Genomic DNA, 24,832 nt, shown 5'->3' on the forward strand with positions numbered 1-24,832 from the left:
CAAAGGAAATGTGCTCCACAAATGAAGTAAAAGTTGTGCCAATTAGTCTTGTGCCATGTCGACTGCCCCAGAATGTCATGTACTCATATTAAACTGCTCAGTAGTCACTAGTCAGTATGCTACATTGTGCAATTCCGAGTGTTTGTATTGTTTTTGTGTGATTTGTTGTTTGTGGTATAGTTACATGTGTTTTTGTGTAGTCATTTTCTTAGAATTCGATTTTTAAACTCTCTCAATAAAATTATCTTCTATTGCATCCTGGGATAATTCCTCTTTTCCAATGTAGTTTTGAGAGAGAGTTTTCTTTTTTGTACCAGAGACAGACAAAGCAATAACAGGCTTCAACGTTATAAGAATATATTGTACTTACATGTTTACAAATAGTTTTAATAGTTAAATATTTTTATTTAATATTTAAAAATTTTCAGCTTAACTTAAGCCCACATCAGGAATCTGAAAATAGTTTTTAAGAAAACCAATTAATTTATACTTTATAGTTTCCAGGTCTTAGAAATGTTTTCATGGTTTCACTTTATTCTGCAGGGTAAGGTGATATTTTTTTCAATTTATTTTGTAGGCTATTAGCTTCAAAAGCTTTTATTTGTAATTATTATGATATGGATGCTTTGGAACAAGACAATGGAATCAGTGGAGTTGTAGAAATTTCTGAGAACAATGGAGAACCAGCCAAGCCAGATGAAAGGGAAAAAGAAGATAATTTTACACATTCTAACGTTTTGCCCTTTAAAAAGTAGGGTTATATGTATGCAAACTGCGCAGTTGTTATTATATATATTTAAAAACTTTATTATTTATATTCCATTGTTACTACTCTGCTGATGGAGTCTTGCCTGAAGTGAGAAGTTTTGACTTATTGTAATGCATGATCCACCACACTCATCCTCATGTTCTTACGCCTACTTCCACATGGTTGGTTGTTTGTTTGTTTGTCGTATCCAGGCTTACACCTGGTGGTTGAAGATTTAGGTGGACGGAAAGGCAAGGGAGCCAATCTTCATGTCCACTATCAGGCATGCCTTTAAGTGTCGTGCCAATGACACAGCCGCATGCTCTTGAGCGGTGTCAAACTGGCGCTCGTTCGATTGCCGTTCCAGGGCTCTCACCACTCGGCTATGCTGGAAACTTTCCCAGGATTATGACGACAACTAGAAGCAGAAAGCTAAGAATAACCCAAACTGAAACCTCACATTAGGGTGTAACAAAAAAAAAAAGTTATGTTTGGTTAGCAATTTTCTAATGCCAAATGGTCTAACTAAAAGAATGACAAAAATTTTTTTGAAAAATTTTGTCGTTTTAGCAAGCCCCACAGCCCGTTTCCATGGCAATCGGGCCCGATTTCACGAATTTGGTCTAACTCTGGCTACAAATGTCGTGAAGAGCTAAAATTAGTGTCAAAACACTCGGAATAGCCAAGTTTATATATCACTTCAAGAGGAACTATGGGTCTAAACCTTTTATTTTTTTAGATAATAGCCAAAATGTGATATTTCCATGGTTTATCACTATTTATTTGCAATTTCTGCCTTGTATGACCAGACAAATAGCAACATATTTTTATTTAACATTTATTTTACTTAACGAAAACATTTTTGCACCAACACTTCAAAAAATGGCATAACCAAAAGAATGTCAATCAAGGTAATAAGCATGATTGATATATATCCTTGCAATTTGTGATCTATGTCTTGATCATCATGCAGCATTTTCTTAACCAAGACATCTTTCATACACCCAATTAATCTTTCACAACAAGTATTGTTGTTGCGGAAAGCCAACCAATCGGCTTTAATTCCTCTGGTTAGACAAGGTGAAGTTGCAGACGAAGCATTCAGAATGCAGCAAGTGGTCGGTTTGACCACAGTAAAGTCTTGGTGTCAGGGTTACGAGCAGCCAAACGAGTTATATCCACGTCTGCTTCTAAAACTCCAAGTGCAGCTGTTTTTGGGTTTAGCCAAGTAGCAGCATGGTCAATGAAACAGTTATTTGCAGGTGATGATGCTGTTGATGCTTTCATGAAATCCCTGATGTTCAACACCACTTTTGGTCCTTGAATGGCGCTTGGATTGAAATATATTTCAAAAAATGATGGGGCGTAGACATCCACTATAAACTGGACAATGTTGTTCAATGAGATTTGTTGCTCAGCATCAGTGTTGTACGTTGACGTCGTCAATTTGACGGCGTCATTTGACGGCGTCAACTTTTTGTTGACGCTGAGGCTAACGCCGTCAATTTATTTTTTAGTTGACGGAAGTGATAGCGCCGTCAACTATTTCGCCAATTTTAAGCGTCAAGCGCTATGCGTCATTTTTTGTTTTCATGAAAAATCTCGTTTCACAATCAGAGTTTCATGATGTATTCTGGCCATCGCGACTCATCCGAATTACCGGCTTTCGCGTTGGTTGGAATAGCTACCTGGAATATACAAGCGGAAGAAGTTCGCGAAATGGTGAGCACTCATTTCGTGAGCAGTATCGAGAACGAGGGATCAAAGAGAGAAAGAGGAAAATCAATGAATGTCATCGCGGAGGTTGAAGATACAATATTTCAAGAGCTCTATACCCTTGAAAACAGCGATGTTGGTGCAGTGGACCTCGTTAAAAGATTTATATATGCTAAACCATCACAGCACGCTTGGAACAGTGATACCTTTCCGATTAAACGTTTTCAAGACTTGTTCTTGAAATACAACACACCAATACCATTCAGCGCTACTGTGGAACGCATGTTTTCACTTGGAAAGGACATTATGCGTCCCAAACGCAGCAGATTGTCAGAAAAACGTTTTGAAATGCTTGTGTTTCTACAAGTAAATAACTAATAAGCTAAGCAGCTAATTACAATACAGTCTCAAAACATAAAACCTGCTCTTTATTTATAGCCATTGTTCGCCTAAACTTGGTTGCAATACTTCCGTTTTGTGAGATCCTGGCTAAAATAGCGCTAGAAATTAGCGCTGACGCTGACGCCGTCAATTCTTTAAGAGCTCACGCAGTACTTTACGCCGTAAAGTTTTTAGGCAATTCGCGCTGACGCCGTCAGTTTATTTCATTGACGCGTACAACACTGCTCAGCATTTAAGTCTTGAATGCCAAACAGCTTGATTCTTAAATAGCCATTTGCAGATGTTAGCCATCTAGCATGGCCAATAGTTTCCTGAGCATAGAAAAGCTAATCCAAGAGAAATTTTAGTTCTCTTGGATTTATTCTGCTTTCCATCGGGCAAGAACAAAGAACTTTTAGATTTCCAAGAACCAGCACATAGAATTGCCGATTCTTCAATAGTGTTGTCGAAGGAAAACACACATTTACATGATGATATGTCGAACAGCATTTCACAATCCTGTTCAAATAGTTTAAGCTTGTCTAAATATGATTGGGCCATGGCCTTTTTTGTCTTGATCTTTAAATTTTTTCAACTTTTTGACAGCAGATAGAATCTTTTCTTGAATTCTTCGTGAAAAGAGTAAATTGTCCCCCAAACTAGCAATATCCATGATTTCTTAATATCAAGTTCAAGCAACTTAGCAACTTCTTGATTGGGAGATTGATATGAGGGTCCTTTACCTATTTGCAACTGATGTTGTTGCCAGAAATAGCCACGCAGAACCTCTCCTAAATTTGGAAGACTGCGTAGTAATTTTCAAGTGTTGTGAAACATTAATAATGCCAATTAAGCATATTTTGATGGTATAACTGCTGCATTTTTGGGCTGGTAACTAAAAAATGGAGAAAATTTGACATTTTGGCTATTATCTCAAAAACTAAAAGGATTAGACCTATAGTTCCTCTTGAAGTGATATATAAACTTGGCTATTCCGATTATTTTGACACTAATTTTAGCTCTTTGGGACATGCGTAGCCAGAGTTAGACCAAATTCGTGAAATCGGGCCCGATTGCCATGGAAACAGGCCGTGGGGCTTGCTAAAACGACAAAATTTTTCAAAAATTTTTTTGCCACTTTTTTAGTTAGACCATTTGGCATTAGAAAATTACTAACCAAAACAAATTTAAGAAAAAAAGTCAAAAAGTGTTACACCCTACCTCACATGCTGTTTAAGTGAAACACTGCTTACAGTACCTTGGTTTGTTTAGCATCACTCACCAGTCACCATATTTTAAAAATGCATTGCAGTCCTGGTTTAAACCACTTTTTGGATTGTCTCAAAGCTGTGAGGTATAATCCGTTAGGGTCTGCTACTATTCGGTGAGTCCGATTCGGTGAGTCCGATTCGGTGAGTCCAATTCGGTGAGTTCCTAACCTCTAACCCCTAACCCCAAACCCCTAACCCTAAAACGGCAATGATAATTAGGCTACGGTACCCAATAATTTAAAAAAAAAATGAAAAAATCCCCCGTTAAGGGATCGGACTCACCGAAACGGGCCATTCCGAATCCGTTAACCCTATCATCCTTATACATTATTGTCCATTCTTAAAAACTGTTTTAATTTCATGTGCTTCTGTTTTAATAATTGCTTTATCGATCTTCTGATTTTGATTTATTTACTGGTGTGTCAAAAGTTCACCTCTACTTTAAAAGTTGACAACAAAACACAAATTTTAGGTTTAATATTGTATTTTGGAGATGAAACGATTCTCTAGTTTTTATGAAACAAATTTGTATTTTGTAAAATATTTATCAATGCCAAATTTTTGACGTTATGATACAGTTTAAAACTCAGATCATCACTTTTAGGCGTCGCTGTACTACAGCATCTTCAACTGCAGAGGAAGCGATTTCTGAAACAGTTACATCATCAGTTAAAGCAGCTGGAAGGAAGAGGTCTAAGAGCATCCCCATTAGTAAGTGATTGTCTGGCTCTGTTTTTTATCTTCGCACATTGAATCAATGTAAATTTTTTTTTGTTCTCTTCCAGCCTTCCATAATTGGTCTTTATCTACATACGTTCCAAGGTTTACTCAATGCATAAACACCGAGTTTTCTAGCTGGTTACAACTTTACAAGACTTGTTTTGGCCAGAATTGTTTTTCACCCTTCAGCATAAAAAGCTTCAATATGAGTACCAGTTCTCATTGTGCTGTGTAAAGTTTGTATTAGTGCTATTAGTTACTAATACTAATTTGCTCACTTGAAAGTTTTTATTTGGATATTTTGAGACAGGCAATGGAAGTTTAAGTGAATAGATAAAATATGAACTGAAGCCTACGCCTTAAATATCAAAAGTTTTTCTTTTAAAGGATTCTGTCTACTTAAACTGAAAGTACATAAATTGACGCATATTCCACGTGTAATGGAACACGAATGTTTGCATACAGAAAGTTTTGTTTTGTTGCGGAACTGTTAGTCAACCTCACATAATAAAGCTTGTCAACAGACTTGACTGCATTCAAATGTGTTTGAAGATTGACGCTAGCAACCTGGCCAATAAATCATTTTTTTTACATTGTAAAAAAGAACTGATTTGCTCGCTTGAAAGTAAGGAGTAATGTCAAGCTGATTAGAATGATATTACCTCACACAAAGATGGTAAAGTTCCTTTAGGGTAATGAGGATTAAATATTCGAAATCACGATCTGTGGCACCTTTATTTGGACTTGGTTTGTTTATACTTAGATTTGATCCACAACTTGATGATTTGACATTGTTTGGACTTATCGTACATTTACTTGAACATCTTTTTGCTATGCTTGAATTTTTTTAATTTAACTTTCTAAATTCAATAAAAGTTTCATACTGGGAATTTCTAGAAATTCCAAATTAGAACAACAAATAATCACCAATGAATCAATATTTACGCTCCGCTTATAACTTTCCTACATTTATTTGCAGTTGACTTGACCGAGGTTGATGAAATAACACTTGCACCAGCAGTGATTGATTTAACAAAGGAAACTCTTCCGGTGCTACGGGTATGTTTCCAACCAGCGGAAGTTTCTTTTTTTCCCGTCGTTTCAACGATTTCTAAACAAGCCAAAATACTTTTTTCTGGCTTCTTTGTCATATGCATTGTTGCGATTATCGTTGTGATACTCTGTTAGAAAATTTGGCGTTGAAAAAACAAATTCAGTGGTGTTTCGTTGTTTCATCATTTAGTTGTGATAATTTAACGTCTAAAAGAGGTTGCCTTGTGCAGCAACAGTTGGCATTGAAGTTGGTTCATACATGACTTGAGAGTTGGATGGAACAAGAAATATGCTGAAAATGATTCATTGCTCAGAAATGAAACCGTCGTGGCGCGCCAAACTTGCGGTTTTCTTACCTTTGTCGCGCATGAACATTTAAACAAGTACACTGCATTTTTTTCCAATCCTCTCAGATCTCGCTTTAAAACCAAAACTTATTACATTTTGAAACACGGACAAGCAAACTCATTCTTATTTATTACCTCGGCTTGTTTTTGGCAAAGTCATACTCTAACGTTTATTTTTGAATCGTAGAAAGATAAAGTTTGCTCCAATGACGCGTACCTCTTCATAAAACTTCCATCGAACCTCATAAAGTTGGTGATGAAATATGCGGCAACTATTGGCGGCCGTGGTCTCCCTGTCACAGTCTTTCTTTTCGCCAAGCAAGATGAAATTAAGATATCTGGTCCCAGAGAAGACGCCAATCGAGGTAGAGTGGATTACTTTGTGTAGATAAGCATGAGCCTGTGCGTTTTGTGTTTGATATGAGCGCGTCCGTCATAACGGATTTTGCTGTCTAGTGTGTTTATTCAGGTAGCAAAATTCGTCTTTTTACATTGAATTTGAAACTTCGAATTTTGCTGGTTGCGTAACTGAAAGAACAGCGTGGAATTTTGTGATGCTTTCATTGCATAAACGTCGTTCATTGCTAAATCAAGGTTTAGCACTCGGTTTGCCAACACCTTATGTCAATTCTTTCAAGGTTGTGTTAAGTTGGACCTTTAGTCACACAAACTATCTTTATAGATTGATGTCATGAATGATGTTATATCAAATGTTGCCAGGATGCCAACCCAATGGCAGGGTTGGCATGGATTCCATGATATGCCAGGATGCCAACCCAATGAAATTGGACGATCGGTTCAATGCACACCATTGTCCTTACAAAATAGATGAACACTCCTCATTCGTTCAAAATCTAACATTACTGGAGCTTGTATGAGTTTCGTTTTGCATAACGATTTATCAGCTTTCATTTAACAAAATACCTTCAAAACGTACTCGTGTTGAAGGCATGGTTTTAATTAAATGACCGACTTACACAACGACCAATTTTAATTAATGTTTTTTCCAAATCTTAATAAAACTGTTGAAATGGTCTTGGAAGTGTCACGACATGTCTTTGCAAACACCAATCGATGCGAGTCAGCTCAAAAACAATTTAACCTGTTACAATGAAATCGTTGTTGTCTGCTTTTACCTCAACGAATTTCTTCTGTAAAGTAAACCACCACACGCTTTAGTCAAAAATGGAGTAATTTATAAGCTCGGTTTGTTGATGTGGCGTTGTATCGATGCGTCTGTTGCGCGTTCTACTTTTGCGTAGGCTAAACATCTTTTTGGATGTTACCCACTGCGTTCAGTTAGAGTGAGTCAATGATACTTATCCACAAACAAGAACCGCCTCCCTCTGAAAACAATGGCTCCCTAAAGATCTGCTGAGCGTTCTGGGTCAAAGTGCAAGTTTTGAATTTTTACAGTCCAAGTTACGCATTTTGATGCATGCTGCCTGCATGATGAGCTGATATCTTCAAACAAAGACGACATTTTATCATTTCAGCGCTCAACCTACTGCAGTCCATCGAATGGCAGAGCGATCGTCTGTTCTACAATTGCCCTGAACTATCTTCCTATTTCAAGTGTGACTCTTGGAAAGACTTTGTGAAGGTGTTAGAAAGCGAAATACGCTGTGTTATTCAGGTACGTTGTGCGGTGATGCTTTATTGGATGTTATTGCTTCACCAATTAACCGTCTGGTTTCTGTGCTTGGTTTGGAGGGTTACCCGGTGTTTTCCTAAGTTTTTAATTAAGTCAATTTCTAGGTCAAAAAGAAAGATGTTACTGCAGAGGTACAACAAGCGTCTGATTCCAATTACACCAATACTGATTTACCGTAAGTGGAACAAATTTTCTATTTTATGTTTGAAGATTACGCGATGCTCTAGCCAGCGCACTGTCATTTTTTATAGAAGAATGAGTGAAAATTCCTTTTAATCAAGTCCGGAACTTGTAGTCCGGATGGTCCCGCGCTGCACAGCAAGCTGCAAAAAGTCCAATTTCATAGGAAGCAAACTTTTTTGATTAGATTTTGTTAAAATTACGCCCTGTATGTACATCAAAGCTAAACCTGCTGTATAAAAATACTTGATGCGCTACAAGTGTAAATACCTCATTTACTTTGTTGTTTGCACCATGTTTTTCCTTATCTCAAGTCGGCCATTCATTTGCCCTTTATATCTTTCTTGCAGATTTATCCAAAATTCATCCGACAGAACAACGAATCCCATTCAAACTAGCCAGAGTGTTGACTCGTTTCTTAACCTTTTGAATGCCGATGGAGCCGCGCCCAGTCAAGAAGCTCCTATAAACGAGAGTCAAGCTTTGTACGTGTAACACTACTACTAGAGGCTCGAAATTTATTCGAATGCCACGTGTTTGCAGTTAAATGCTGTCCTAGTTAGTTTACCACAACAGACATCTGCACAACATTACTACATAAGTTAAGCACAACATTACTAGCATGATAATATCAGAAACATTTTCTTATCGAAGATAAGTTATTTTTAACACTGTCTATGACTTTCTATTATTCATGTCCAGCTGAAAATTCAGTCTTTTTCACATTGGTTGATCGTTTAAAGACATTGAGTTAATCCAAACATGACTGGTTTGCTGAGTGGGCAAGAATGAGACATCGCTTTGACGTAAGATATCGTCGAAGCAATGTGTGTTACAGATAAAAATTTCATCAAACCAATCGAGAGATTATTGCTTCAATGTAGAATTCCAGTTGTTGGTTTGTGTTTATCAAAACGTTATTTTAAATTTTGATCAAGGTTGTTGAGCAGTGACAGGCGTAGAACTGTCCTGTGATGATAGGAATGATAAAAGTTAATCGAACTCAGCTGTCGTTGGTGTTGTTTTGTACTCTCCAGGGTTGTTGCAAAAAAAAAATTCAAACGAAGCAAGGTTTTGGTTCGCAGAATACCTTTTCTTTTGGCTGCTGTACAAATCCTGATTTTGTCCAAACATGTAGGGCTGTGGAATCGGGTGAAAATTATACGACTTTGGCTTCAGTGTTGTCAGATTTTTGAAGGTTGCCAATTTTTTTCCAAATTTGTCCTTTTTCATTTTTTTAGAATGTAACTTCACTTAAGTTGTAATCAAAATTGAAATAGCCACCTTTACAAAAACTTGCAAGAACAAACGCTTTTATTTTCCGTTAACTTTTTTGAGCGCAGTACGAAATACAAGAAACAATATTTTGAAAAAAAGGTTGCAAACAAAAATTATGTTTTTCGTCGTTTTGTATGTCAGCCAAGTCAGAGTCGGCTTTTTTTAACGACTGGTTTGGTTTTGAATCTTTATCCTTGGACTGACAAAGCCTCTGATGTTATTTCTGGTTGTTTCGCATACCGGTACTTGAACTTTTGCTTTTGACGCAGGGCCTGTTACCGAAATTGGCAGATTGAAGTTTTCGATTGTTGAAATATTGTTCCTGGGGAATTACTTCATCCAATAGGTTTTGTTGAATGGAGAGCAGTCCTGAAATGCGTTGCTCAAGCGCACACCCCGGAGAGTCGAACCGACCCCGCTTGATCTTAAGTTGGACGCCAAACCACTGAACCACGACTCCGACTCAGGATACGCTAAAATCCCTTTGACTCCACAGCCCTGCAAGCAAGTCTGTGTGTGTAACTACAGTAAATTGTCTGGAACACGCCGAGAATTGTTTTGCCAAAGTGGTTGCAATAATTGAGGCACACATTTGATTTTGTCACGTTGCAGGCCATCTCAGACGCCGGTTGATATGAGAACCAACCTTTTCTCTTCTGACCTTCTTCCGAGTGAAACTTTCTCGCAACAAAAAACAGATAAAACCGGAAACTTGCCAGAGCTGCACACGTCAGAGACAAAATATGGAAATATTACTGTCAAAGTCTGTTACGGAGATATCTCCCAAGACAATTCAGCGGCAATTGTGAACGGAGTCACTGCAAAGTTTGATCTATCATTGGGTAAGATTTGTTTTTTACTTTACCTCGTTTTTATGTCATAAACGCACTTTTTTCACTCAACATATCCATTTATTTCAATAATGTAAATCACACATTCAGTTAGCAAAACGTCTACAAACGTTAAATCAAATAAAAAAGTCATTTGTTGAGTAGGTATGTGCGTGACTTGAAGTGAGAGGAACCGATGCTACAATTGCTGGTTGTTTTTCATACTGACGAGACGTGTTCAGGCTTTCCATCGAGTGTTGGCTGGCTGGCTTTAACAACATTTATTTTTTTAAAAGACATGAAAACTTCGTTTTTTTACATAGTTATAACGCTTGCGATGTGATCTTTGCGTTCATTGTTAAAACTTTATTCTGTGCCAAACGCTGCTGTTATCGTTTAAGCCTTTAAGGCAAATCGGTGCTATCATTTTTTTTTCACAAATTGACAAAGCGTATGTTAGAAATCTTCTTTTACCCAAAGCATTGTGTTAGAACTTTGAGGCGTATGAGATTCGGAAAAGATTGTATTGCTCCATACTTGGTTTTTCTATGTTTTCATTCCTCGTGTGTACAGTTTTGTCGGTTCGATCGTCCGATTGTTATTATGTTGACACTGCAATCTTCGCATTTCTTGAAAGTATGCAGATCAGTTTGTTCACTGGTACGTATCGCATTTCAGAATTGTTTTCAGCTGTTGCCTGTTTGTGTCTATTCGACTCTTGCCTTTGTTTTTAACATTTTCTCCAGCTCTGTCTTATTGTTGTATCACAGATTCACGGTGTTATGACTTGCTCAACTTGTCTAAAGTTTTTTCAAGGCGCCTTCTTTCATGACCACACCAGACACTATTTAGCTTTATTTTGGTGATTCTGAGCAGCTAAGAACATTACTGCTGTTCTGGCATTGGGATAGCGCAGTTTATAAGGCGCTGGCTTTCCAATCATACAATCCTGGTCCGACTACTGGTTGTTAAAAAACACCTCTCACCTCTACATAGGGTGTAATAAATTGAGTGGGCGTAATTGCTGAAGAAAAGACGGCCGAGAGAAAGGAACTGACCACCCTACTCTCGTTAGTGCCGAAGGGTAGGTAGAGAACTTTGTCTTCTCATCAACCGATGCTTGGATTCGAGCATGGGACTCACCTTTTTTACCACTGTTGTACATTAAGACAGCAAGCTTGATTTCACACTCGGTAGCACATTTTAATTTCCAAGCATCCATTGAGTACGACTACTTTATCATAAAGTGCGTCGCCTCATGATTATGCTTTGCTTTTTTCCTTTTTCTTTATGATTGTTGCCAGTAAGGTTCATTTTCCCATTCTTTGAACATCAGCTCCAGCTACAATCTTTTACTGTGGAAGTCTGCTTGTGATTTCAAATTCAGGCTTCACATTCAGTTTGTCTCTAAAGAATTTTTTTTCTTAATTTCAAAGTAGAAGCTCTGAAGTTGAGGGATTTAGCCCTTGTTCTGTGCATTTGACGATTTCCTAGAAAGGTCATATGGAATGGACGTAAAAGGAATCAAGATGTCGCAATTTTTTTGTGGTTGGGTGAATTTTGGGAAGCTAAATCTTGATGACGTTATACATGCTGTCCGTCACATATTTTCTGCTGTCTTTTCTGCTTGTCACTGTTGTGAAAAGTTACCAGAAGTTAGCCTAAGATTTGCTTGTTAAGCATTACTTGCAGATATTATGTAGGATAGTGTGTGCTGCAACAAAGCCTGCGTTATGACTAACAGGATGATCAGAAATAACATGACCTATTGACTGTAAATCCTCAGCTGTAGCTTTTTAAGGAATCGTGGTCGTAGTTAATAAAAATTTCCAAAAAAAATACAATTTTGAACATGTAAAATCTTGTGGTTTTTGTTAAGCTTCTTTTAAATATTTTGTTGCGCTAACCGTATTCAGCTTTGTACACAGTTCATGCAACGCTGGTGCTCATTAAAAGTGACAATTATGTTGTTTTGTTAATGGTGTGATTTGTTTAAAACGCTGCAAACCAGCCGCCATTTCTACCGGAGAGGATCGGTAAACTTTGAAATCTGTATCCCAGACAGCAAATCAACCGTTTTTTTACTTTTGTTTTATTCAACGTCTGCACTCTGCAAAAGGAAAAAAACGGTTGATTTGCTGTTTAGGATATTGTCAAATCCTTCAGTTTCCTTGTGGTAATTCGTATTTTCTCATGCAGTTCTGTGACAGTTTATCTGCTATTGTTTGTACTCAATCGCCTCTGGTCATTATTATCGCCAAATACTGCAAAACACTCACCGCAGTGGCATGTTCTGCAAGGAACTTTGCTAGGACTTTTGATCAGTGGAATTAGATTAAATGTTTAGGCACGAGCTATATTTTCCTGCCTGTTATTGATTTGAAACGACCCAGACAGCAAATCAACTGTGTTTTATATGGATGGCAGACGTTGCATCATTCAATGTCATAAAAACGATTGATTTGCTGTCTGGGGAACTTGGAATTCTCAGTTGTACAAAGATGAGAAATTAATGCATGTTTTGTGTTAAATCGTGCGCAGTCACGGGCCTGTTCATCACCATCGTGCATGAAAGTACAGTATCTGGTTTGCTCGATTGTGAGCTACTGTAAGCGAAAGGAAGTCGCAACGTCGCTAAGAACACGTGCAAGATGAAAAGGAAAGTCTTTTCATTGATCTAACTTAATTTTTTTTTAATCTGCAAACATGTTCGACATGGATTGTTCGCACTCTCTGCGATGCGATTAAAGTTATGAATCCAACGTACACGTTTTCTCAAACAAAAATGAACAATTAAAGTTATTTGCATGACCAATCCAGTATAAATCGTGCCCTAACAATCATTAGGGTGTTAAGCTATAAAGGGTGGCCAAAATTTTTCAAGCATGGGCCGTATACAGCAAACTGGGTCTGCTACTATTCGGTGAGTCCGATTCGGTGAGTCCGATTCGGTGAGTCCGATTGGGTTAGTCCGATTCGGTGAGTTCCTAACCTCTAACCCCTAACCTCTAACCCTAAAACAGCAATGATAATTAGGCTACGGTACCCTATAATTGAAAAAAAAAATTTGAAAAATCACAGAATAGGGATCGGACTCACCAAATCGGACTCCCCGAAACAGGCCATTCCGCAGCAAACTAGTAGCCGGAAAATGTGCTAAACTGCCAATAAGCAAAACGAAATTCATTAGTTCGTTTAATCAGACGCTGCGATTGTTTGTCACGCAGACGACATGTGCGGTTCCATGCGTTCTTTAAGTTGCTTGAAATCTGCGCGTGTAAGTTGTCACAGCATTCCGAACCAGTTCTGCCCAGCCTGCAAATTATTCGTTTTTGACATTGACTCAACGTCTGCTGACAGGATAGTGGTCGTTGGTTCATAATTTCACAATGTTTACATTCGCAACCCAGTATTTTCAATTCAATGATTCACAACTGTATGCCGCACTAAATTGAAAAAAAACTCGTGTGCTATTTTTCTAAGCCTAGGGCTATTTACTTCCTGGCATTTGTTTCCAAAACTTGACAATGGAATAGCTTGTGTGGAACATTGTCATTGGCAAATCATAATCTGGTTCTTGTATTTATTGTGCTTTTTTGACTTTTAATCTATTTTCAAGAAGGTCTGTCACTCTCTTACTGAGAAGAGAATGAAATGTCTTTAAAATCTTACAGGAAATTAATTCTTAATGCTATAAAACGGATTATGCAATTACCCAGCAATCAATTAACCGGATTCCCATGTATTTCTTCAAAAGATCGATCATGCTTGACTAGCTGTGACCGATCTTATGAACTCGCTCCACTCCCTTGTACACTAATAATTGTTGAAATTCGAACAAAAACTACCAGTCAGACATTGGTGAGACGCATGCGATGCTGGCGCCGCGGTCTTGCTCTATCGATTCTACCAAATTTGAGTGATGCTCCAAAATTTGACGTATTCTTCTACGACCGAGTTGTGTGTTGAAAAGTGCCACTGGCTGGTGAGCTGCTGTGGGCACCCAAGAAGATAGTCTGCTGTTTGGGGCTCGGTGCCTTAGAAACATGTAGTTACGTCTGTCTTGTTGCTCCCCACCACCGTGCAAATCTGGTACACGCAGTGGAACAGCTGTCGTTTTCAGCGTAGAATCCAGTTGTTCTTGCCAATGTTTTAGCTTTGTTTCATCTTTCGTTGAGGTGAGAAACTGGACATGGGTTAGAAAGCTTTTTAATGTGTCACGTACCGTACTTGACTCGGGTTAGTGGTGTTTACATCTTGACATCGCGCTATATCGATTAGGGATTGATCTTTGTGGAATGGAATAGTCTTGCAAACAACCCTGTGCGTTTTGTGAGACGGAAAGGCTGTACCAATGTCAACAAAAGTTAAATGCGTGAAGGATGAATAATAATTTAAAACATTTGGTTGAAGTGTATTTGAATGGCGACAAAGCATTCACTTAAGTTATCTTTCCAACAATATTACGCATTTGGTTGGTCATAACATTTAATATAATTTAGCAAAATAAATGCAATTTTGTGTAATCGTCAGAGAAGAATGAATTACGAACACAGCGGAGCAAGATATGTGTTTTGCAGCGCAGAGGATGCAGTCAGCGAAAACTTAGTTTTGCAATCAATTTGAAATCCACTCATTGTAGGCGAACGATCAGTTGTTTCAGCAATGACATTGACTTATGTTGTTATTGTTTCTTTTGAAGGTGCACTATCCAGCTCTATAGTTGCTAGTGCTGGGCCCAAGATTGTCCAGGCCTGTCAGTTTGCTGACCGTTCAAATCCACTGTTGCGTGTCACCTTCGGTTACAACCTCCCGTGTAAATATGTCTTCCATCTTGTCACTCCTCGGAACATTGACGATTATGTCCACAACCTAATGCAGGTTTTGACATGCGCAGAAAAGTTCCAGCTTCCGTCCATAGCACTGCCTGCTCTTGGAACAGGTAATCCATGAGTGTTATACGTCTTCAATGATTATTGACTGTGTTTTCTTGTTTTTTTTTAATTGCTCTATTTTTACCCTTTTTTTATAAACTGCGTAATAAACATCCAAGCAAAGGTAAATTCTTTGCTTCTCGAAGCAATTGCAGACAAATTCTTTTGTGACGTTTTCTGACCGTTAACATTTCACCACGTTCCTGTACAGGCGACATCGGTTTGAATCCCTTGGAAGTCTCAAATCGCACTGTGGAAGCAATCAACAAGTTCGTGGCTTCCCAAGTACGATATGTCAAGACGATCAAGTTGGTCATTTTCAACACCAATCTCTTTTACATCTTCCGTTCCAATATCGTCACTTCGAAAGGTATTCTGTTGCATAACAACGTAATAAGATGTTGAATGGATTTAAAAGACATAAATGCTTCGGTCGCTAGTTTAAGTCTGCTTGCTGTTTGTAGTGCTTTGACTTTACTCCAACGGTGGGATAGATTTTTTCCGCTATTGGAACGTAAGACAAGTACGTTAGTTCTCCTTTTTTTCTTCAAAAAAAAAGTGGTTTTAAACGTGAAAAAAGGCGTTATTTGGTAAATAAATAATATTTGTCTTTCAGCGTGCAAAACCCATCTTTTTACATTGATTCCACGTCTGCAAACGTGAATTAACGCCCATAATTTGTAAATCAAAATAGAAAACAATAAAAATGTGGAAATTTACCTCGCAGTGGTTGGCGGGTATGGCTACAGGCGGGCTGTAGAAGTGGATGCTGAGATAACTCGCAGGAACATGTCCCTTGGAATGGTGATTAACATCTGCAGCGATAAGAAAGAGAGCGTTGCCATGGTTAGTTAGGCTGTTGATGATTCATCAAAGCGTTGATCTTATGCTCAAACAAAAATAATCCAAATGTATTAATTGTTCTGAAGCATTTTCATTTTTGGATCTTGGTAACACGAGCCCTTGCCAACTCCGTTTTAGCTGCAGGCCTTTGTCTCGTGATTATAGCAAAATTCCTTTCATTGATTCAACTTCTGCAGATGTTGAATCAAATGTAAAAAAAGTCTCAGTGGATCAAAATACGACGACCTTTTCTCTATCAAACTTATATACCAGCCCACTCGATGTGTCACATTGTCTAATTGTTGTTATAACTTTACTTTAACGAGTCTTTTATGTGGACCTTCTACGCTCTTGAAGCTCAATCGGTTGACATCTTAGTTCGACTTTTCATCGGTTCCTGTTGTTGCACGGAATTATAACTAGTAGGCCTACTATCAAATTAATAGCAATTTCAATGGTTTGCTTGGAGATCGAAAAAACGTGTCATGAGTTTTAGGTTTTAAAAGCCTTTGGCTTGCACATACTGTGCCGAGCATGAATTTGAATTTCAGCTCGACACTCTTAAAAAAAAAACTATTTTAAATTTAATTTACTCTCATAAATAACTTTTATTTTATTGAACCTTTTCGCTGTCCACAGGCCATGGAAAGAGTGCAAAAGCACATGGAGAAGTGCATCCGTAAGAAGTCTATCAACAGTGAATTGATCCTGAAACTGAATAGCCACGATTCCATTGACATTTACCTCGCCTCTGTGCCATGCTTGGCTGCCGTCACCTATCTCTCTTCGTGAGTGTGTTTCAATGATGAAAATTTTCTTTTGTTTATTTCAATGTTTAAAGTTAGAAAAGCGATTTCAAAAAGTGCGTTTTGGCAGTTTATGAATCCCAGTCAAAAAACGGTTTGTGCTCCATGTGGTTTAGAGTGTAAACTCTCTAGAAGATTGAACTGTTGGCTGTGATGACGACACAGGAATATCTCATTTATCAAAAATAATAACATCAATAACGTAGATTGTTTACTGTTTAGTCGCACGCTTTCAGCGCTTTGTTTGCCACTTCGTTGATGTATTAACTTTTGTTAAAAGTGTGTTCTTTTCTGTCATGTGACAAAATAAAGTCATTAAGGCGTTATGATGCAATATCGCGAAAGACTTTCTTCCGCCGCTAAAATAAATAGTTACTGCATGAGTCATAGAAATATTCCTGCTTCCAATTTCAAACAACAAACTTCAATTTCCACAACTACCAGAGACACACCTTTGTAAACCTTTTACCCCTTTTTGAACTTCAATAATTGTTAGCCAGTTTACATGGCACTGGCAGCATAAGTGTTTTATTCACAGCTACTGAAGAATATGGACAACTTGCTACAACTACCACGTGATGTAATTCCTGTTAACTTGTATTGTAGAAGTAACCAAGGGCTTCCTGTTGGGATTAATTAATCCTTTTTTTCACAGCTCCTTGTCTTGCATCCACATTTCTCTGCTGGTCATAAAATGCAAGAAAAAAGCTTCATTTAGTGCAGGGAAGCAAGAGGCATCCATTATAAACGAAGAATTGGCCAGACTAAGGCAAGAGTTTCAGCTGAAAAGCGTTGAGTTCAGATTTCACACACACAATTGATGCATTGAGATTTATAACAAGTGCACTGCAGAAGCTGTTGAAAATATTGAGTGATTGTTTTCCACATAGTACAATTAGAACAGAGCTGTGCCATAAATTATGGTTCTACAATGGATTCATTCCCAGACAACAAAATTTGTCATTTTTACATTGATTCAACGCCTGCAGACGTAAAACGACGTGAAAATGACGGTTTTTGTTGTTTGCGTTATGTTAATTTTTTGACAGCGCTATTGTCTGATTATCATGGTTTGTTGTGTGGTGATTGGATTCTAAACTATAAGTTTTTCAGTTTGACCGTTGTCCATTACCGAATAGAAAAGCTGTCATTTTCGAACTAACCATAGGAAGCTAAAAATGATTTGGATTTGGCGAACAACCGAATGTAATTATTTTACAAGATTTACAAATGCCGGGACAAAGCTTGTTGTATGTGAACAATATTTTCTACTAAACTAGCGAGTCGATGTGGAAAGCTTGGAAGGACAGTTAAACTCTCGTCAAAAGTTGGTTTAGACAGATTAGTGAAGCTCAGCAAACGAAATCAGTGTTAGCAACGAGAAATATGTATGATGTTTATTTTTTTATATTTTTCTTCAAAAGCAACTAAATTCCTAAGTTTTTAGCTTTGGTGATGGCAGTATATTTACGATGCTGGACATTTATACCTTTAGGAATAAATAGAAATTCGAAGGAATGGCTCGACAACGAATGATTTAATTTAAACTATGAAGTCGTGATTATTGAAGTTTTGCTTGCAAATATTTTGTGGTTGGACGATTAAATTCAACACCAAACTTTCTTACATCATCACTTTGCCATGCTGGTGTATTTATGGCACATTTGCTTATCAAGGGTGATAGTCTCTTTGTTGAGTTAATCGCATCATTGTTGAACGGAAGGTGAGTGGTCACTCTCCCACCAATCTACAGCTTTTCATATTTACTAACTCAGCACGGCAAACCCCAGTTGTGTTGGTGTGTTTTCTGATATGGTAAGGTAAGTATTCGTGTTTACTGTTTATGCTTCCTGTGCCATTGTTCCACATGTGTCCGCTTTTATTGAACCAGAAAATGAGTGGCTTTATGGTTTTATGTATTTACATACATAAAAATTAGTTTTGGAATTACATTCATTAAATGCAGTTGGCACATGTTGGCATAGAAAAATGAAGTCAGGTTGCTGAGCGTTTATCAATTCATTCCTGGTCTGTGTGTCCAGATTCCCTCAGTAGTCCTACCCGTGGACTTTGCTATGAACGCTATGATAGTGACGTCCACGTTCTACCATAAAGCCGACCTACAAGGATAATGTGTCACGCTTTACTAACTCTGGTCATGTGACCAGACCCGCCCATCATGCATGGCGATGACGCAACATAGATCCCATTCAACGATATCGCCCCTCTCTTCACATAGATCCCATTGTTACATTTTGTTTCAACAATTTATTTGTGTGTCGAGTGAAGACTGAGAAGTAACCTTGTGGCACCCAGTCAACAAGACAGTCAAACAAATTCTCTCATTGTATTTTTTCATGTGAATTTAAACTCTATTTAGATTGTAAGTTATTGTGTTCGTGAGGATTTTCTCCGAATGCCTCCATTCCTTTAAATGCCAGCAGTACCTTTATTGTTGATATGTTTCTGAATTAAAACACTTATTTATAATTCTCAATGGTGGAGCGACGAAATCACATTTCGGTTTTCATTCACAGCCAGATCACTCTTGTCGGCCTTCCTGATAACCTTGACAAGTTACACGACTTCGTGCGCGGCATCGGGTTCGAGATACGCGAAGCCGAAACACTCTCGAAGATATGCTCGTGGCAGTGGGAGATTGGATTCGATAGCTTCGAAAACTTACCAATCAGAGTGTCGGCCGAGTTGGAAAAGTTGTACGGGTGCCACACCCAGGTGGGCATGGCCGGATTAAGCAAACAATCTCCACTGATGCAATAGATTGAGTTTCGTTTTTAAGAGCATGATCGTTGCTGCAAGTTTGTTTTGGTAGTAGCGGTTTGTACCAGCTTTCGGAACACAGCTCCCTGGTCGTGTGCTATGACGAATTCTGTTGCAACTTGCAAGGTCAGTATGTCGTTGTTTTATGTGGTTCTTTTCTTTGGCTTGAGGCTTCTGTTTCAATTGCTAACTGTTGAGCTTATGTGTTGTCAAGCATTATCACTGTAAAATTTGTCGAATCAATTGATTAATAGATTAGGTGACTTAATTGATTAAAAATTAATTCGACAAATTTTACAGTGATTATGCCTGACAACACATAAGCTCAACAGTTAGAAATTATGACAGCAGCCTCAAGACAAAAAAAGAACCACATAAAACAACAACATACTGACCTCAACATCATTCCTCATAGAACATGACTAGGGAACTGTGTTCCGATAGCTGGTACAAACCGCTACCACCAAAGCGAACTTGCAGCATCAGGCAGGTCGTTTGTATCTGCATTTGTGAAATCTTCACTAAGTTGGAAATATGTTGGTTTGTTTTTGGACGGTAATACAACGTCTGTAAACGTTTTGTTGACGAGTTTAATGCATTTTTGACTGCCCTGGCTTGTTGTCCTTCCTTTGTCATGTGACACTAGTTTTATGTGGAACAATTGATCCATTTATTCCGAGTCTAAAAGTTATTGTCTTCCATGTCAAGTTTGCAATTTAATGTTTGAAACGGCCAGACAAACTACAATGAGAATGTTTTATTGTAAAAAGAGCTACCTTTTTTAATGATTAATTTGCCAGAACTAAACATACAAAGAATTTTCTTCACGGTCTTCATCCGACCACTCAGATTTTCAGCTTAATATGTTTCGATTATATGCAAGGTTTGTGTGAACTTTAACCTTTTTTATCAAGTGACGTCATGCTTTCGGATCATTGACAGGACAAGACTTTGGCAGAAGTTCGACTGTATGGAGAAAAGTTTCGCGTGGACTTTACATCGATGATGTACGAATTTAACTCTGTCTTTGGCCGGGTACGACGGTTGAACCAGCAATCGGGTACGCATGACATCGAATTAATGACGCGTGAAGTTATGTCTTTGTCGTTCCGTTTTGAGCAAGAATTAATGAAGTTGGTTGTTGCCTGGTACCCACGTTTCATGACTTTGGTGTTTTTGCAACGACAAGTGCGCGATCAGTCTGGTTTCAACTATTTAGTTAATTGGCTTTTAGCAAACAACTCGCTAGTGAATAAAATTAAATCACAGAAATTCTCAATAAGTATTACATCAAAGACCGCATCCGTTGTGGCACATGCAACCACAAAAAAATTCGTTTAATACCAGTTAACTCTGTTACTTACAAACATCCTCGTCATCATTGTGTTCCTTCCTATTGAGGGTTAAATACAATGCACAATTGTTCTCAATCATGAGCTTTTCGTACTTCACTTTCATAATTTAGTTTTGTTCATTTAGAGATGTTTGTTGTCCATATGATGCTTGGTCTGCCTTTGTTTCTTTTACAGTTTATTTTCCCTTCTATTAACGATCTTTGTAAGGAGTTTGCTTTATTGTGTGTCCGAAATATTTAGATTTTCTTTTGACTATTTCTAGAGATTTGTGTTTGAATTGAATTTGGATAATACTTCATCGTTGGTGATCTTTTGTTTCCATAAAATTTCGTTTTTTTTTTCAACCATAAACACTAAACAGGCATAGCTCAGCAGTCATAGTTTAAACAGCCATAATTGTTTATCTTGTAAGTATAAGCCACCCAAACGTTCTGATACAATTTTCTGTATAGTATTAATAACTTAACGAAAGTCATGAGATTTAAATTTGTTTTTGGTCTTAAATCATGTCTTCCTTGAAGTGGCAGCAACGTCAGATTAATTTATCGATCCGAAATGCGAGTTGCTCTGTGCTGCTAACCGCTTTAATTACAACATCATTATGAAAAGTTTCATTTTAAAAATATTGTGCAGTGTTGTAAATTAATGACAAAGCAACTTGTATGACACGAAAATATGTATTTTTTTCAAAGGACCAGAATGCATCGTGGCAGCGACCTTGGTTTGCTGTGTCTTGCAATACAAAACGAATTGTTCTCGCTCGCATCAGTTGAATGGTACAACTATCCAGGCAAAAAAATCCGACATTTTTACATTGATTCAACGACTGCAGCGATGTAAAAATGACGGGTTTTGCGGTCTGGATACTGTACAAGTGTACATGGCTTATCTATCTACTAAAATATGGAGATTCAACCATGCGTGTTTGAACAGGCTCTAGCTAGAATTAACTAAACTAGATCGAACTAACACTTAACAGCAAATCGTGTTGGGTTTTAAAGCCACGGCAATGTCAAGGTTGCTTTGATGCAGATACAGAAACGAAAATGATGTAATATTTCGCAGATTTGCCACCCCACTGGAGCGACATGAAAGATAACTCGATGCTAAGAGTCCCCCTTGATCCTCATGCCTCGGCTGAGTATGGACATGTGGTCAATCAGTTTCTCAACAGCAACCCGCAGTTTAAAAGCGTTGTACAGGTGACGTTGCTACCTAATCTAGAGTATTTAGCTGTCTTTGTTGCCTTTGAACGGATTGCGCGAGATATGTATTTGCTACTTTTCTTTTTATGTACCACGTGTGTGATTTGAAAAGAAGGCGACATATAGGTTGTTCACAGTGCGCGTTTCTGAATTTCATGACAATGGCTTTCTTTGTTTTATGTACTTTCTCGCCACGTCTACAAATTCTTCACTGGATCATTTCCAGGTCGAACGGATACAGAACCCGGCTTTGTACAAGCAGTACCTGGTTAAGAAGGCGGATGTTGAGTCTCACATGACCAGTGGTCTTCCTGTGGAGAGGAATCTCTTCCACGGGACATCTGAAGCGGACGCCATGAAGATTTGCACCGATGGATTCGACCGGGGCTTTGCCGGGAAGAACGGTAATACGTCGTCTGATTAGCTGTATATTTGTGGCTCAAATCGCGTTGAAAAACCACCAGCACCTGAGTGCAATACCAGTAAAGACAAGCTGTCGTTTATAATATCGTTCCGTATTGAAGCTATGTTAAAACGGCAGCTTGTATTTTCTTGGAGATCTGATCATTCCCATAGGCTTCAAACATTTCAGAGGTGTGGTATTGAAATAGATGAGCAATCAGTGAAAAGTGATTTTTTTAATGTCTTTATTCAATGGAATGGTTTTTGGCCAATATGAACAGGAGGAACTTCACTGTACCACTTGTAACTACTGAAAAAAAATATTAACCACAAACTTTGTTGGTAAATTACAAATACAATTGATTAGTAATGATTGTTACTCATTAGTAACCATTTGTAATTGCGAGATGTGGCCACGCAACTTTTTTAGCAATGGACTGCATCCGCTTGAGATACGGCTGCACAGTGCACAGGCCACACCGCTTGGTAAATGTGAATTTTTACAAATCGAAATATTCGCTGTAAAATCAACCCCAGCTGTTCTATGGCATTTTCTGCTTCAGGAGGTAACCTGTGGGCTGTGCTTCCTGTCGTATAGTGGCGTGATGGAGCTGGTACTACGCGACATGCATGTTCTGTTAGATTTTCCCAATCAAAAATTTAATATCCGCGTCATGCATATGGAGAACAATAAACGGTTTTCAAAAGAAAGTCAATAAATTTTCATTGTATTGACAATCAAAACCCGAGTTCAACTTGCAAGTTAGTTCAAGCTCTTTCTACTCTAACCGGACTATTCTCTTCCACAGCAACCATGTTCGGCAAAGGCACCTACTTTGCTGTTGACTCCGCCTATTCAATGCGGTTTGCACACGGTTCAAACGGCTCGGTTCGCATGATGTTCTTGGCGAGTGTTTTAACCGGGGATTACGCCCAGGGCTCGGCGAGTTTAATGGCGGCTCCGGAAAAAGGCTCTCCCAGCAACCGACGATACGACAGCGTGGTTGATCGCCTTACAAACCCAACCATGTACGTTGTGTTTAGAGATTCCAGTGTTTACCCATCGTATTTGATACATTTTGTATAAATGTTTGGCTTCCGCAAGATGTGGTCAGTGGTTTCTTAAAGTTGCCGTCCAAGAGGGTTGGACAGACGTCAACGATCGTGCTTTGGAACGGGCCTCGCCTGCCAGACTTTAAAACTATCGCTAGTTTGTCTTTATCTTTTTTTATTTCCAAACATTCTGTTTTTTCCCATTGGATGGCCATGTTTTATTTGCATTGTCTGTGTGTTTATATGCGACCATTGTATTATTTGAGTCACAGAGCGAAGATATCAACGCTCTAAAATACGTTGTTTGTTCCGTACGCAGTCATGAAATAGAAACAATTGATTTCACTACCGCATCTGAATGCATAGCCTACTGGCAAAATCCATCCTTTTCACATTGTGAAAAGTAACAGCACATTTATATACACATCAATCATATATAAACCAATGTAAAAAGAGCGGATTTTGCTTGACCGGAAGGTTGTGGTTGTTGTTTGATAGCACAAGAGTGGCTTGCTAACACTTGAGATAAAGTCAGCATGCTGATGTGGGTCATTGCCAAGAAAACCCACATCATGTCTTAACCTCGCACTTTGCTTATCGTCAACGAATATTGTAAAACAATTCTATGGTGCTTACTGAATGAAGAAACTTTAAATTGTATTACACTTGGCAGATTTCAACAGATTTTAGCTTTTCTTTCTCTAGTTTTTCGCCGAGTGAGAATACAATTGCATATCGCAATATTATTAATACAGTACATACCTAAGCGATTTCGTAAGCACTTAAATGACTTTGCAAGCTGCCTTTACCAACAGATCCCACTTCGATTTTTTCCCCCATTTGATAATCGAATCATGGCAAATATGAAGATCTTATGCAAACGAAAGTGCAACGCCAAATCTTGTACAGCGTCGTTTTTAAAACACTTCAGCACTTTCAACGGTTTTATATTGTAGTTGTGTCGCTGATGGTTTGCAATATGTTTATTTTGGTATTTCAGTTTTATTTCAATTAAAAGAAGGTCTAGCCTGTACATTGGAAAGGTCAGAGTCGCTAAAGCTGTGACAAGTTCTTGCAGACTTACTTAGTCAGTTTGCACAACTTCTGTACTTTGCCTGTTAGACAACAACGCGTGTGTATCTTTGTCGTTGCAATAAGACAATTTTTTTTTACACTCAGCACTTGCTGCAGGTATTAAATGTAATTTAAATACACACAATTTAATACGATGAACTACTCAGCTTTCGTTTGCGCCACTGTAAATAAATGACGTAG

General features: G+C 38.2%; 1 protein-coding gene across 1 annotated transcript; it reads left to right on the forward strand.

The window, feature by feature from the left end:
- Nucleotides 1-548: 548 nt before the first annotated feature.
- LOC145778921 (protein mono-ADP-ribosyltransferase PARP14-like) lies at nt 549-24,832 on the forward strand. Its single transcript, XM_082590513.1, has 17 exons — nt 549-751; nt 4,721-4,827; nt 5,816-5,895; nt 6,424-6,601; nt 7,733-7,872; nt 7,995-8,065; nt 8,421-8,555; nt 9,961-10,190; nt 14,881-15,120; nt 15,324-15,482; nt 15,840-15,958; nt 16,595-16,743; nt 19,299-19,497; nt 20,485-20,602; nt 21,963-22,099; nt 22,329-22,506; nt 23,314-24,832. Exons 1-17 carry the CDS (start codon nt 618-620, stop codon nt 23,589-23,591), a joined length of 2,652 nt encoding a protein of 883 aa, XP_082446639.1. The 5' UTR covers nt 549-617; the 3' UTR covers nt 23,592-24,832.

This window comes from Aplidium turbinatum, chromosome 1 (genome assembly GCF_918807975.1).
Source record: "Aplidium turbinatum chromosome 1, kaAplTurb1.1, whole genome shotgun sequence".
In the NCBI taxonomy this organism is placed as follows: Eukaryota; Metazoa; Chordata; class Ascidiacea; order Aplousobranchia; family Polyclinidae; genus Aplidium; species Aplidium turbinatum.

Coding starts and splice junctions, on each gene's coding strand:
- LOC145778921 (XM_082590513.1), top strand. CDS start 618: ATGGATGCTTTGGAACAAGACAATGGAATCAGTGGAGTTGTAGAAATT. Junction 5,896..6,423: donor AAACTCTTCCGGTGCTACGG/GTATGTTTCCAA, acceptor TTTGAATCGTAG/AAAGATAAAGTTTGCTCCAA. Junction 20,603..21,962: donor ACGGTTGAACCAGCAATCGG/GTACGCATGACA, acceptor AATATTTCGCAG/ATTTGCCACCCCACTGGAGC.